Source organism: Symphodus melops (genome assembly GCF_947650265.1).
Source record: "Symphodus melops genome assembly, chromosome: 17".
NCBI classification, from domain to species: domain Eukaryota; kingdom Metazoa; phylum Chordata; class Actinopteri; order Labriformes; family Labridae; genus Symphodus; species Symphodus melops.
Genome location: NC_136707.1, coordinates 19618425 through 19634071, shown reverse-complemented (window position 1 = coordinate 19634071; position 15647 = coordinate 19618425). Strand labels below are relative to the sequence as shown.

Sequence of the window (15647 nt, the reverse complement as noted above, 5' to 3'; positions counted from 1 at the left end):
AGGCTGGTGTAAGAACTTGTAGCTATGACATGTATCACAGTAAATACATTTTTGGGATGTAGAGGTTACTGTTGGGTCCGAGGTCAGGGATCAACTCAAAAGTTCTTCAATTCACCAGCCCACTTCCACTAGCTAAAAAAACCTCTGTCAAAATCTGGCAATGAGTGTTTGTGTAAATTGTATAGCAGGATTATATGTAGCCTACGACGGTGCACATTTGGAACGTTACCACAGAAAAGTCATTTAATTTGTCTTACTAGACTGCAGAAGAAACGGCTACAGATGTCTATAATCGAGACATATCGCTTTGTTTTATTTGTATCGTCACTCAGCTTAAAAATACTGGGAAGCTTATCTGTCCAAAAAAAAAAAAAAAAAGTCATTAAACAGTTTTGAATTTCTGCCAAAGACCGGCAAATTTATAGATGCAAACAGAAACAGAAAGATCAGAAAAGCAATGAGCAGACTTACTGGTTGTCAACAACCCGGACCGATGAGTTTATAAAACTTGGAATAAAAAAAAAAGGCCTCGTCTGTTGCATGGCAGGTTTGGTTCAGGTTTCAGTTACATGAGGAAATATTACATGAACTGTATGTTAGAAGGAAATGCATGCATTTATTAAATAAGATGTGATGTCTAACATGCAATGTTAAAAGTTAATCTATGTAAGTGACACAGGTTTGGATGACAACCCAAACATAAAAGCTGTGTTTAGCACCCAAAAAAGCTACTTCAGAAACAGCTTTGAAGCCTATGGAATTGACTGATTTTACAACAACAAATTTTCAACTTCTGTTTCCACTTTTCCTGTTTTGTTCACATACATGGGAGCTGGTATTTGACTTTTTTCAGTCTAATGATTCAACTTTTATTTGAACTTTCTTTTTATGTTTATATGTATTCACATCATCACTTTCCCATCCCCCAAAACCCAGACAGTCCATTGTGAATGTGCAAGGGAGAGAGGAGGGCGTGTATGTATCAAACTCAGTGAATGGCGCTCATCTTTTTTTTCTTCCTTCAGCACTTGAGTTTTTAAGCTGCCTTTTCAAACAATGACCCCCCCTCCCTCGATATGCTTCAACCCCAAAGTCCTGAAAGGCAACCTCCACATATTCTCCTGAGGACAAAACAAACACTACTATCCTCTCCTCTGTCTCCTCAACAACACAGGCATTCTGACTAACTCAAGGCTGGCTTCCACCAGGCCCCCTCCTCCTCTTCTTACTTCCCGCACTCAAGTTATTTCATTTCCCTCAGTTCTTCCGGTAGCGGTTCTTTGGCTTCTCACCGCAGCCCGTGGCCTCGCAGGAGGACAGGCCAGGCTGCTTGCCAGAGTTAATGCTGCTCAGTAAGGCAGGCAGCTCATTGGTGATCGCCTTCTCAATCTTCTCCAGCAGACAGCCTCCCATGTAGGAGCACTGAGCCGACAGAGGCTTGAAGTTGTTGATCGGGTTGATGCCAAAGAAGTCACGGTAAGCATCACGGTTGGGCAGATCAAACTTGCTGACGTTGGTCTTGGCCAGGATGGACTTGAAAATGTAGAACTTGTCTGGGTCATCCACAATCTCTTTGAAGACCAGCTCCGGGTCACTGAAGTAGCTCATCTTCTCCTTAAAGGTCTGGACGTAGCGATCTACCAGCAGGGCGTGGATTCTCACACGGATTCCATGCTGGCGGATGAAGGCAATTTTGTTCTCCATGCGGTTTTCAATCACCTGGTTCAGATCTTCCAGGAGGGAAATCTCCTCTCGCTTGAAGAGCTCCCGGCTGGTGTCAGGTGCATAATCATACGGCCAGAAGGAGCTGACGTAGACACGGGGGGGTTCAGTGACATTTATGAGGGGTGCTAAGCTCCAAAAGAGCGCTCCATATACTCTCATCAAGTCCTGGGTGACCAGGTTGTCAGCCTTGTTGAGGATGATGCGGATCTGAGATTCACGACCTTTCAACTGTCGGAAGAGCATCTCCAGCTCCAAGCCAACGTCCAACTTTGTGGGGTCAAACACCACGAAGATTAGGTCGGCCCTGTCAATGAACCACTGGCAGACATCATTGAAAGGATAACCTGAACAGAAGAAAAGCATAAACCATTTCATACAGAGTTTATAATTCAACAATGAAAATCTGCGAAGTGAACGTATAACTCTGGTTTACCTCTCTCCTGCTGTTTTCTGTTCTCAATGATTCCTGGTGTGTCCACAAAAGTCACACGTTCCAGAAGTTTGTGGGGCATCTCGATACCAATCAGCTTTTCCAGGAAGTTTTGTCCAAACTTCTCCAGAGGGGAGAAGGACCGTGAGCTGTCTGCCGCCATAACAATACCCTCCACCGAGCGGATCTTCTCCCCGTGCATGATAACTGTGAACTCAGAGGTAGTAGGCTCAGCTCCTGAAAAAACAAAGGAGAGTGATTAGAAAGATGCAAGGAGAAAAAAAAGAGAAAAAAAAGATGTGTGATATGTCAGGATTAACGCATAGGCGTTGTGGAAGAAGTGAAATATGAATGAGTCATATTGCTGCTAGCCGTTTAATACAACATACTCTTTGTGTCTGCCCACTTGATAGCCATAATTGAATTCTTGCACTTAAAAATCTCAACAACGCCATTTTTCTTAAGATTTATTTTTGGGCTTTCTTTAACTTTACCATACCCCTCCCATACCTATTAGAGAGACAGAGCAGTGGAAAAGCATCAGAAATCAGGAAGAGAGAGAGAGAGAGTAGGAAATGACATGCTGCACTTCAAATTGGAAGCCGGGCTGCCTGCTTGTAGACTTTAGCCTCTGTACATGGGTCGAACTAACTACTACACCAGCAGGGGGCCAACCCTGTAACATTTACATTGAGTTCAGACTGCTACCTCTAACAGACCAGCAGATATTTGATGCCATTTCAGGGTTTCTTCATCGTTTATAATACTCAGTAATAGTAGGTAATAATGATATTAGCTTGCTGCTTATTTGGAAATGATATCTTTGGAGCATACCTGTGTAGAGCTGATAGGGGCTGTCATGCATGCCCAGGAGATAATTGATCATGGAGGACTTTCCTACGCTCCAGGGTCCCAGGAACAGCACCATGGGCTTGGATGTAATCTCTCCATCTGTTGGGGAAGAAGAAAGAACAGTGAGTCAAACCGCATCTGTACCTCTTACTGATGATGACTCTCAACATCTAATAGCAGATTCTGACAAATTGGCTGAGCTTTTATTTTTGTAGCTGATACCAAAATGTGTCAGAGCTTGAGCTGTTCAGTGGGACAGGATGCCAAAACAAGGAAGCGTTGGACAATTCCCTTTTTTGTGCCTGATGAAAGGATAGTGTGACTAATCTGACAATCAGTTTGAAATGCATCATGGGGTTGTTTTGGGGATAAAAAGCCAACAGAATAGCACTGTCACACCTCTGTGCTCATTCAAGAGCACAGAGGGTTGTTTGCGCTACTGCACACAGAAAAAGAAGAAAGATAGGCAAAGGAATATGTGTTGGGTTAATGCTGCAGACTTCTGTGTGGCACACTAATGAGGCAGGGCCATTACTTTGGCAGAGGGCAAAGCTACTGCAAGCTGTGTGTCTCATAAAAAGCACGTGTGTTGTATGAGTGGACATGGTGTAGGGTAGTCGTGCAGAGGTATTTTCTTATACAACCTCCAAGTCCTACTTAGTTTAAAAGAAGATGGTGATAGAAAGATCCCTGCGCAGATCATATAAAGAGAAGAGGGGAAGTCAATCCATAAAAGTTGTTGGGTTTTTTTAGCGACAAAAATAAAAAATAAAAGACTCCTATCTGAAAACTAATCATCCTTTCCCACTTGTGCTCCCTTCTCAAACCAGTTTGTCCTTTGCTTAAGCCAAAGCTGCACATGCGACCCCCTCCATGTGTTATAAGAATATGTTTGTTTTTAGTTTCATTTCTTCCCTTTTAATTCTTTAGCATGATATGGTATCATTTTCAATGACTTCATAGAGAAAGTTTATGTTTTGTGATATCCGGTGTTGATTGTCAGATATTTTGGTGTCTAATCTCACTGACATCAGACATGTATGAGGACAAATGAGTGGGGGGGGGAATGGAGGGGGCTGAGCACACAGGCAGTGCCATGCACAGGTAAGCTCTGCATCACACCCACCTGCGGCTGAGTCCCCGAAGGTTCGTCCGGGGTAAGCTGTTAGATGAGGGGAGTGGAGGGGATGGGGAGGGAGAGGAGAGGTTGGAGTACAGAAAAGTGAAGGGAGGAGAGTGAGGAGCGAGGGTGAGAGGTTTCTAGAATTACAAGGTCGGGGTAGAGTGACAATGGGAGATCCAGCCCCATATTTGACCCGATATGTCAAATATGTCAGTGTAAAATAATAGTTTGCCTTTGAGATCAGGCGATGAACTAAACCTCCGTGTTTGTGAAGCTTTCACTCACTTAGCCTACGTGAATATTGTGTCAGTATGAAGGTTTTGATTGATGTAAGTTTTTATCAACTCCATGCACAGGCCACAAAAGAGCCATCGTATATCATTGTCGGACAGAAGAGTTTGCTGTTAAAATCAAATAATCAGTGACATTTCAAAAAGCATAAATATCACATTAGAAAAAAAGGGGAAGAAATATTCTAAAGGAATAGGATCATTCACTTTTAGAATAGAAATCAGACCTATCTGAACATATTTATCCTAATTATTTCTTTACATTAAAGCATACTAATGACCTCCTCAGTATTTTTAAAACCAAACCTAAGTAAAGCTCATACGTATAAGATTTGAATATAAAGATGATTCAGACCTCTCTCCTGTGTATTGTTGGATGATGTGAGTGATGTACAATATTAACAAACAAATCCAAAGCAACCCAAAGAGGAAAAACCCCACACATCAGAACTAAGAGCAGAGGAAGCCAAAGCCTGCGAGGTACCTGAGATCTCGTGCTGTCTCAGCTCATTGTACTTGTATGCCTGCTCCATGGGCTTGATGGATGTGTGGTAGATCTTCCGCAACCTCTCGATAGCCGCTGGAGGACAAGGAGTATGAGAGAACATAAACATTGTGTGTTTTTCAGCAATTAGAAGAAGGGTAGAGCGTCAAACAGACCCAGTTTTATTTCCTCGTTAGAGCACAAATGAACCAGCTCTCATGGTGTACCAACGAGTGCCAGAGTCTGAAATTCACGTCTACTTTAATAAACCTTAAAACTAACATTCATTTCCCAGGCTTTAATGTATTTAAGTCCATATAATTATACTTTGCCTTAGTTTGGGAAAGACGTCGTTATAAGACAGGCCTTTATTTTCCAACAAAACTCGTGGAGATGGGAGAGACAACTTCGTAAATTTACTCCAGAAAAAATATTTAGCTGTGTACGAAACTATTGATAAACAAATTTTACAATTGAATTTACAAGACAATTATTAGATTTCGCTTAGTAAGACAGCCTACACCAACTTGCTGCACTGTGGAGTAAAGAGAGAGAGAGTTGTTTGTTGTAAAAGACATGTTATAGAAGATCCTGGAAATCCTGTCACTCACTGAGGTTTAAATCAATTCAATTCTCTGACTGAGACTTGTTTGTAAAACAGACTAGGCCTTAATTTGGATGAGCTTTTCCTTTAAGTTTTGCTGTAAATTAGTTGCAAGTAAATCAAGCAAAATATCAGAGATTATAAGATTATTTAAGGATGTCTTCCCTGAAAAGGAAAAGTATTCAGTTATGAACTATTTAGGAGCATTTTGAAAAAGTATGTTGAAGTATCTGGTTAAAGCTTCTAGTTGTATTTTGTGACTTATTATGTAAAACCTGTTCTACTTTCATCTTCTGCATCCACTCTGAACCTTACCTGCATAGTCTCCGGCTTTTTCCTCAGCAGCAAGCCGCAGCGTCTCGTCAATGTGAGATCTGTCTCTGAGGGCGCTGGTGGCTAAATCTTCCTCTTCTGTAAAAACATTTTAAAAATTCAACATGGTTCAAATCCCCACACTGTAATTTAATGGTAAAGAAATACTGAATCAGATCAAAGCTGCAAAGCAATCCATCGTCAGTCCATTATTAAGCTCACACTGGGCTAATAACAGTCACATATGTCCTGCATATTAATACTAATCATCACAACTGAGAGTGTAACACAGAGATGATGGCAGAAACACTGGGAGACAGTTTTGCTTTGGATACCAGTATCTTACCAGATAGTCCATATGTGAGTCATGCACATTTCCAAATGTTTTCCAACCTGAGTCTTGATAATATCTGCAGCTTCTTGTACAGTAATGTCTTTACTTCTATCAGTCTTCATGTTCTCTTTCTGAGTACAAAAATGTCTCGTTTGCATAGTGCCAAAAGCTTTTCAATCTAATACTTGTTCGTGGTTATTGGCGAATACTAGACGTCTTTTTATATTTCTGTCATTTTGATACAAACTAACACAGACTATGTAGAGAGGCTTTTAAATAATATAATATAAAATAAACAGATCTTTTCCATCTGTTTTGAGATGTTAATTTGTTGTGCTTTGAAGTAGAATAACATTTTTTAAATGACTTTATTTTGAAGGATTGTTTATGGGATTTTTTTTTTATTTCATAGGTAACACATTTTATTTAATGAGTTTTTTCGTGCATTTTGCACCCAGTGACACATAATATGTGTGTGTAACAAATGCAATATGAGAGAACAGGCCTGCTTTACAGTGCGTCATGCCCACTTTCAAACATATCAGATTGCTTAGATCACAGCTGTTGGTACAATCAGTTCTTAATTTAGAAAGCAAAGCCTGAAAATAACCAGACAAAGACATTTGTTTGGCATCATGGGCTTTATAACAACAGCAAAGATAAGACAGACAGACAGACAGACAGACAGACAGACAGAAAGAGAGAGAGAGAGAGAGAGAGAGAGAGAGAGAGAGAGAGAGAGAGAGAGAGAGAGAGAGAGAGGGACTTCCCCAATTTGCTAACAGACAGGGGAGGAGACCCCAGAGCTGCACTGTATGTGCCCACCAGTAAAATACACAATGAGACAATGGTGCACAATCCCTTGTATTTTCCCTTCTATATTTACCATCCTATCACAGACTCATCCTGCTGTGCGGCCTGTCCTTGTGTGCCTCAGATCAGGCCTCCCACACAGCCTCGCTACAGGCAAACCTGCTAAGGCTATGAGTTATACATAGATGGGAAGTGTTTCTCGTTCACACTTTCATGTGTCGGGGTCCTACTAAGTCCTAGTATCCACCTACAAAATACTTCCCATAAAGTTGTTTGGGCCTTTTAAGTAATGTCAACATGTTAGTGGAATATCAAAGCTGTCTTATTTGCAGTCATCTAATTATGAATCCTATTGTGATAACACATAATCTGAATTTTGATCTTGTTATGCATACTTCCTGTCAGCACAGCCATGTTTAGGTCAGACCACTGGCACAGGAAACATAGTGTTAATCAATCATTGATTTAACTTCCTCAGCTGCATTGCCCTTCATATCCTCCCTTTTTAACATCAACACTTTATAGATACATTAATGTACCATTTTATAGCTTCAACAATCCTCATTATAAAAAAAGAATAACTGGTAGTAAGCTAGTGGGGGAGCTAAAAGGTCTTCTATTAGGTTACTATTGCAGACAGAAATGTCAATGTATGCCTTTGTTTATATGATGTGTGTTTCTGTCACTTTGTTGAGATAAATATTTAGGTCTTGAAGCCTTCCCTAAGGTGTTAAAGTTTATAGACATCTGCTGTGGTGCACAGTAGCAATAGACAGAACTGTAAAAGACATAATAATTATTATAATTAAGCCCCAGAGTAAAAATGTTTCTGGATAAGAGAAAAATTCCAGTTAAAATCCTATAATGTCATTTCATATCTGTAACAAGTTTTTTAAAAACTAAAGGCTGTCAGTGATTAATGTTTCTGACTGTGTTCTAACCATGCAACAGTGAATCACAGAAAATGCTGTAATTATGTAAGATGACAAGTTTTTTTCACTTTGGTTTATCGATGCTCATAATTTGGTTTACTTTTTCACGAGTCGCACAGTCAAAGTGAAGACACTAGTGAAGCTGCATCATCTCTAAAATGATCAACTCTTCCTGCTCCGTGACTATGCAGCTTAAATGTCTCCGAGGCTTGCTTGGGGCAGTCTGCACAGAAATAAATACATAGTGAATTAATTTTAGAAAAAGTCACAGATGTAAGTGCCTTTGTGGCACCATGCCCTGGATATACAGCCACTCGCCACATGGTCAATGACTGCACATGTTTTGGGCCAAGAGTGAGAATGGCATGTCGCTTTGGCCAAAAGTGATGTTGCATCAAATGACAAATAAGCTCATATTAACGTGTTTGTTTACTCGACACGAGTCAAATAGACGCAATAAAGTTGTCTGCCAACTGAGGGGGATAGAAATATAATTCTCCATTTCAGAAAAATTTGGGGATCAATTTCAATCAAACACGTAACACCAGAGGAAGCAAAATGTTGCTTTCCAAAACTTTCACAGGCAAAATATATAATATGAAGATCATAGAAAAACTCTAAACATTGACATATTTTATGAGCCATGACTTCATTCAGATTCCAACTGTTGCTCCTTTGCAGTGTTGCGGCGATGACACACGCTGCTGTTTGAGCACCTCTGATTCTCCCCGAGTCAACCTGCTATAAATAATCCTGTGTAATGTTGCTCCAAGCACAGTGCAAGAATAAGAGATGCCAAGAGGTTAGCTGTCAGAGTAAAAGGAGGGTATGAGCAATGCTGCAATCCCAAAAAAGACTCAGCAGCAAATCTATGCATGTAAATGAGTACTTAAAAAGGATTTTAAGAGACTATCAAGGGTTGTTCTCAAGGTGCCAAAACCATGCAACGTTACTGAATTCACTATTTCCATGATAGAAGTCAGATGATTGTTACATGCCAAAATGCTAATTGTGCTGGTTAATGTGACCTTTAGAGTAAGTGATAAGTTATGTCAATGGTGTTGCACCATCTATGATACAGTGATGACATTTTACACGTTCCAGTAGAAAAAATATATCTGAAAGGAAGGAGTTAAAGGAAGGAAGTTAAAGGAGGGAAGTTAAAGAAGGGAAGTTAAAGCCATCTGAGTTAACATTTGGCTCAAGATGAGATAAATCACTCAGTGAGAAGGAGTTTGTTTCTGTCACTGTCAGAGATGTCAGGTCTCAAAATAACGTGCAGGACCTGAAATGTTTGCCTTAAAAATAGGAAACCACTTATGAAGTAAGATTTCCAAACATAACATTTCTTATACTGGACATGCGCTGTTCTTTAGATAACTAAACACAGCTTTCTTAAAGCCGTTGTTAGAATTATTTTCCCTCATTGCAACCGTATATTAACTTAAGATATTCCAACTAATCAAACTGTTTTAATTTCAAATTATTTTGGATTTTTCTTCTGCCACTCCATTTGGATTCTGTATCTAAAAACACTAAATTTCTGAGGCAACTGGGAGGAAGACATGACCATTACCCCTTGATATCCTTAAGAAAAAGGACATACTACACGGTTCAAAAATAAAGGGGTTGGGCTTATTGGTTAAAATGGTTCTTGAGGAACATTTCCTATCTGTTCAATGTTCCAGGCCTGTCCTACAGCAGCTCTCAAAGATTACTCAAGCTTCTGTGACATGAGTCATCACTCAGAAGAGTCACGTCTTTTAACACTACCCTCTTGAGTGGGCCTTAACTGCTGTGAACGTGTTAACACCATCCCATCCAGTCGATGCATGATGGAAGCCTTGCTACAAAGGTCTGCAAAGATCAGAGAGGTAATATTGCCTGCACAGGGCGCGCCTTGCATCAGTGCTCAAAATTAACCCTGCAGGCGCCATGGGACTTGAAGCGCGGACATCTGCTTCGAGTACCGTGTATCCTCAGTGAGCCCGTTGCCACACAACCCTCCCTCAGTTTAGAGCAACATTCTGGTGGCATCAGGACATCCAGGAGGAATGTTGGGGATTTAAGCCCACCACAGCGTCAGCAGCTGGGTAAGTCATACCTCTACTATAGATCCTTGTGTGGAGACTATTTATCATCATCAGAAAGAATGTCAATCAGTAACTGTCCATAAGAAGATTTTGTATGAATGAACACATTAACATTTGGCCATACATTTGAATTTCAATTTACAAGTAACACTTTTTTTTCAAATAAAAGTAGGTCCAAAAACATGTGTCGTTCATGGGACATCACAACATTTAGATCCAATTACTATCTGATAAACAAATACCTAACTAGAATATTTCAATACATATTAGACAAAAAAAAAGAAGAAGCTTGTAGCGGTATTTGCATATGCTAATTTTTCTGTTCAAACTGCAGCAAATAAAAAACCTTCTCAACCTTGTTATGCTTTTATATACACATGACTGTGTGCCAGTATGCATCTACAGTTTTGTGCATTCACGCTATCTGTATCAAGTGTCTGTGCATGCGTAAAACCCCCAGGATCATGTTCCGCCTGCTGCACAGAGGGGTAATAGAATTAAACAGAACATGATGAGGGCTGCCGGCCTGACACATCACCGTCAGAAGATTTATCCAGAGCAATGGTGGATTCAGGCTTCGTTAACTGAGAGCCATGAGATAAACCAGATAAAAAGATCAATGAAAACTGATCGTTTTTGATTAACATTTACAATGAGAAGTTGTTTTGTTTGTTTGTTTGTTTGTTTTACAAAAGCACTGGTGTTGCAAAAAATTGTTGGAAAATTTTTTCCGGATAACTTCAGAAAGACACAGCATGTAGGTTCTAACACTTGAAATGCTAATAAAAATCTAGTCTGTAGAAATGTGCATGATTCTCCCATAAGCAGGAGGGAGCATAAGGAGTCAGCAGCGCTTTTGCAGAGCATGGTGAGAAGAGGCCACGAATGGTAACAGGTGGCACAACTTGTGGAGCTCGTACTCCCCCAAAGTCAAAAATAGACCCACAATGGGTCAGAGGATGGACCAAAGAGGGGGCCAGAAAGGCTGCCTCCTATTTTAGGCTTTTGACCGTTAAGCCAGTGAGGAGATTTAGAAACATTCACATCCCTTAGAGATGACTATGTAATATACAAACCAACAATATTACAGCTACAGTAGGAGGACCAGTCATGTTTGATTCAAATGTCATGTTGAATGTCACACATTTACTTTATTTTCTGTTTGTTTTCCAGTCAGACACACTTGACATCAAACTGCTTATTCAATTCTAGATCCAGATGTTGGTGTACTCTTTTTCAAAGTGAACAACTCAGCATCAAAAACAAACAACAACAAAGTCACCGACTTTAGGGTCGTAACTAGCCCTTGAAGGCTGTATCATGTAAGCCACATCCACATTTTAAATCCTTCAAGAGGTCACTCCGAACCTAATGAATTTGAGTGACAGGCCTCAAAGAAAGGTGCCACAGCAAAGGCACTTTACTCTGAGGTGTTGATCTGATGCCTATATCCCTGCTCTCCTGTTTAAAAGCCGGTAAAGGACATCAAGTGCCCTTGGGCCTTGGGGGCTTGTCTTAAGGAGGGGTTTGTAGCAGGGCAGTCAAGTATGACTGGCGTGTCCCCTCCACTACTACCAGCGGAGGGATGTCCCAGACATGCCACATGCCTTCACAGAGGAACACGTGGAGACAGTGTGCCTTTACATTTCATGTCCCCTCTGTGCAAAGTGAGTTTTTACTGTATCGAGGATGGATAGTGTTACCATTAAAGTATAAACACATTGGTGATGTGAAGATCTCCTCAAGATCCCTAACAGGTTGTGACATATTCATCTATAAAAAGACACCTCTTAGTGCTACAGTTTAGCCATATGCTGTGATGACATTTGCATTAATGACATTTATATTTATTGCTTTAGCAGCTTTCTTAAATCCCTCTCACACTTAAAGACCACAGAGGACTTCGGAAACTGAGCACAGCTTAGTTAGTGTTGGGTTTCTTGCAATCTTATAATAACTCAATAGTAACTATAGAAACCTGTGTTTACTGCTACATGACAGAGCAGTGACAGGCTGACCGAAACCCTGGAAATGAGCAGGTTGATGATGTCATAAAGGTCAACCCCGTGGCTAAAATAAAGAACAGAGGTTAGCCGATTACTGATTTGTCACGAAGAATGAACGTTATATTTCCCCTCACATAAAAAAAGCCAAAGATGTCACAATTACATGACATGACTGGAAGATTGCCAATTGGAACTGGTCTTGCTTCACCTGATGTTGTCTTCACTCTGTTACTCCAGAACATAACGACACACAAGTATACACAGAGTAATTCAAAGCACTACTCAAATTATAACTCTGTGATGTCAAGTTCCACTTATCATACCAATAAACTCAGGAAATGCATTTGATGTGAGCTGATTACGACTTCAACTTGATTGTGATCAGAAACATATGCCAGAAGTGTGGGTAGGATTTCACAACATCAAGATTACCATGCCATCATGAAGGCCCTGCTGTTACAAAATATGAACCTGAATTTGAACATTCATTTCTTCGCTTTTGAGCAGGAAATCTGTACAGCCCAGAGCTGTGAGATAAGTTATGATGAAATGATAGAAATTCAATTTTACAGTCCTTTGGAAGGAGATTACCCCCTTTGCTCCACTCTGCTGAATTATATACTTCAGTGGAGTTCCTGGTGGCGATCAAACCAATCAATTGGATAAATAATTACCCGCTGAGTTGGAAGGAGTTTATGATTCTCAAAATTTTACATAATCTGTGGGGAATGGACACATAACTACTTCGTGCTTGGCAACAAAAAAAAAATCAATATACACTCAACACAATTACAGAGCGGCACCTGCATGGAAATGCAGAATGAAGCTATGAGTTGCAACCAAAGCCCAGCCCCTCCTGCCTGGAGAATGCATGTCCCTATAAGGCCAACTGCTGGGAATAAATTGCGATTGTGACAGTGCAGTGTGACAGCAGCTGTGCAGTGTATCTACGGGGAAGCACGGGGATGGGAGGGGTGAGGATTCAGGGGGTAGGGGGAGGAAATCTGAGGGAGGAACTGTAGTGACTAGTGTTAGGTTTCAGGAGGCCTTCCAATCTTAGACACCTGACAGCAGCCTGGTATATGGAAGCCAGGGCTCGAGCTGCAGAGCTAAACGCCACCCCAAGGACGGACAAGGGTGACGGACAAGGGTAATGCTAGAAGCTCCAGTCCGTACACAGACACCAGTCCACATATTTAGAATGGGTAATCTGGGAAAGGTTGTTGCCACTCTGACATTGAACCACCATGAGTGCCAGGTGATCAACTTTATCATGGGATTGTCATGATCCCTGCAGTTTATGATAATGTAGATTATCATTGTATTAAATGACACCCCCTTACAGGTATTTCCAGTCTGGATTAAGTTCTCCAGAAGGAGTTATAATTTCAAGAATGAAGCAAAGAGGTCACACTGTGAATGCAGACCTATAAGTGACAAAATGCCAAGTGTCCATTTAAGATCCTGCATGGCTGTTTCCTCCTTGGATCGAGTCTTTCCATCAGCTGGTGTCATGTGTTAAGACAGCTGACATGCTGTCAGTCTAGAGGCTGAACTACAATTTGAAAAAAAAAAACCCAAATCCCAAAGTCAGAAAAATGAATTGTTACACATTTGTTCATTCATCAAGGAGCATTAGATGCACTGTGCAGTTTTTAAGTGATAATAATGCAAAAAGATATGCGCCGCCTCAATCAGTCATTTGGTACCGGGCACATAGTTTAATTATAAACTGTGACAGAATTGAAATAGCCATACTTAGTGGGAAATAAAGACCTGGATAGCATTTCTGACTGTGTCTATCCTCGGCTGGTGTCACCATGGCTGTCACCGTCCTAACACACCTTAAGCAGTCAACCCTAATGAAACTGCCCCTATAATTTACAACAGTAAAAAAACCTGTTCTACCTATCTGGTACGACTTGAACACAATCACTAAATCATTCAAATGAATGCCTCTGATTCACTCAAGTCATTGAATTATCAAGCTAACAAAGAAATCAAGCATTCATTTAATAGAGTCAAACTTATACCACAATACTTGTTTCATTCAGCCACCCTTACCTTGTCCACAAACATAACTCTATAGTGCAGTGCCCCAATAAAACAAGGGCTACCCACCCTAAGTTTGACAATCCGTCTTACCTGCTGTGGCCTGCAAAAGCAGCAGGGAGAGGAAACAGCAGATCAAGACCGTACCCTTCATGATGGCTGCCAGGAGAACTCTGACAGTCACTCAGGCTATATATACCAAGGGAGGAAGGTTAAAGGGCACAGAGAGGGAAAAGGCGGGGCACAGAGAGAGCCAGCTGGTGGAGGGGCAGAGATTGAGGTGTTGCAGAAGTCAGTGCATGCCACAGGGACTGAGCAGCTGACTCTCATTTTTAGAGAGGTCGCAGATTGGGTCTAGGCATCAGTGCACAGTGACTTTTAACTCAGTGATGAATTTTCGAGATATGTGTTTCAGAAACAAGGAACAGGTAGATGTTTAAAAGTATTACTAACTTTTAAGGGAGGACAACTGACTCCAGGAGTTAAAAGTAGTCCCCTTTGCAAAAAGCTAGACTAGCTGTGCTAAGCTAATTGATTCATAAATTACACCGTTCACTATGAGCTACAGTAATACATTGCATAACAAAGGCTGATGATTAAATGACAGCAACAATTTAGCTTCCTTTTAATCCAGATTGTAAGGGGTAAATGTGCCTCATTAGAAGAAGCTTTTTCAATCTTTTTTTTTAAAGGAGGACACAATGTTTACTTGGCTGCCATGTTGTTATCATCATAAGACTGTGTGAGAGAGGGAGGGATGAGAGCTGAGGAGAGGAGAGGGTATGTCTGCAACATTAAGACCCCCCCTGAGTCAATCCAGAATCCCTAACACAGCTACACGCTAGGAGGATTACAGCTTTATCACACTGAAACAGACACACTGTGCTCAACATAATCACACAATTCCTTGGGAATCAACATTTCAACTGTAAATTAATCCTAAAACATGGCAGGCGTTTCTACTTAAGAATCTACATCCCAAATGACTTTGGGAGGCACGTCCAAACAATGCAGCGTACGATAAACTGCCTCAATCCTGAGGAAACTGCTCTGGTGGTGGGATGTGGCTGAAAGGCATTATGATTAGTTTATGAGGAAATGTGTGATTTTGGTCAACTTTTTTTTTTGACACTGGTAAACAATTATTCTTTGTTAATTACAAAGGAAAGCCACTGGCTTTGGTTTTTTTCACTTTAAAATTGTTGCTGAAGTTTTGATGTTGCTTTCACAGACTATATATATATATATATATATATATATATATATATATATATATATATATATATATATATAAAATAAAAGAGTATTAACTGACTTGAAAGAAAAGTGAAAAGTTGTTTTAGTTCAGAAAAAAACACGTTATTACCAGATAGGAAACAACAAAATCTAACTTTAAAGGTACTTTTATTTATACAATAAAATGCATACATGAAGCTTTGTATTTCCCTCCAGTTTAATTAAATCTGCATATCAAAGACCCAATAATCACTTTTGCAGCACCCTTAGTCTGGCCCCAGCATAGCAGAAATGTTAAACCTAAATGCATTCATTATTTTATTTATCTTACTGTCCTTATATTATCAATTTGATGCTCTCA

At 40.4% G+C, this 15647-nt stretch overlaps 1 protein-coding gene across 2 annotated transcripts; it reads right to left on the bottom strand.

Annotated features, from left to right (window-relative positions):
- Positions 1-390: 390 nt before the first annotated feature.
- Positions 391-14213, bottom strand: srl (sarcalumenin). 2 transcript variants are annotated; one of them, XM_079366251.1, is made up of 7 exons: positions 14144-14210; positions 5824-5919; positions 4905-5000; positions 4134-4169; positions 2990-3106; positions 2159-2392; positions 391-2069 (listed from the first exon to the last, which is right to left on the bottom strand). In XM_079366251.1, exons 1-7 carry the CDS (start codon positions 14202-14204, stop codon positions 1258-1260), a joined length of 1452 nt encoding a protein of 483 aa, XP_079222377.1. In that variant the 5' UTR covers positions 14205-14210; the 3' UTR covers positions 391-1257. The 2 variants fall into 2 exon arrangements, with proteins under 2 accessions (XP_079222377.1, XP_079222378.1); XM_079366252.1 differs by lacking the exon at positions 4134-4169 and having other exon boundaries at positions 14144-14213.
- Positions 14214-15647: the final 1434 nt, after the last annotated feature.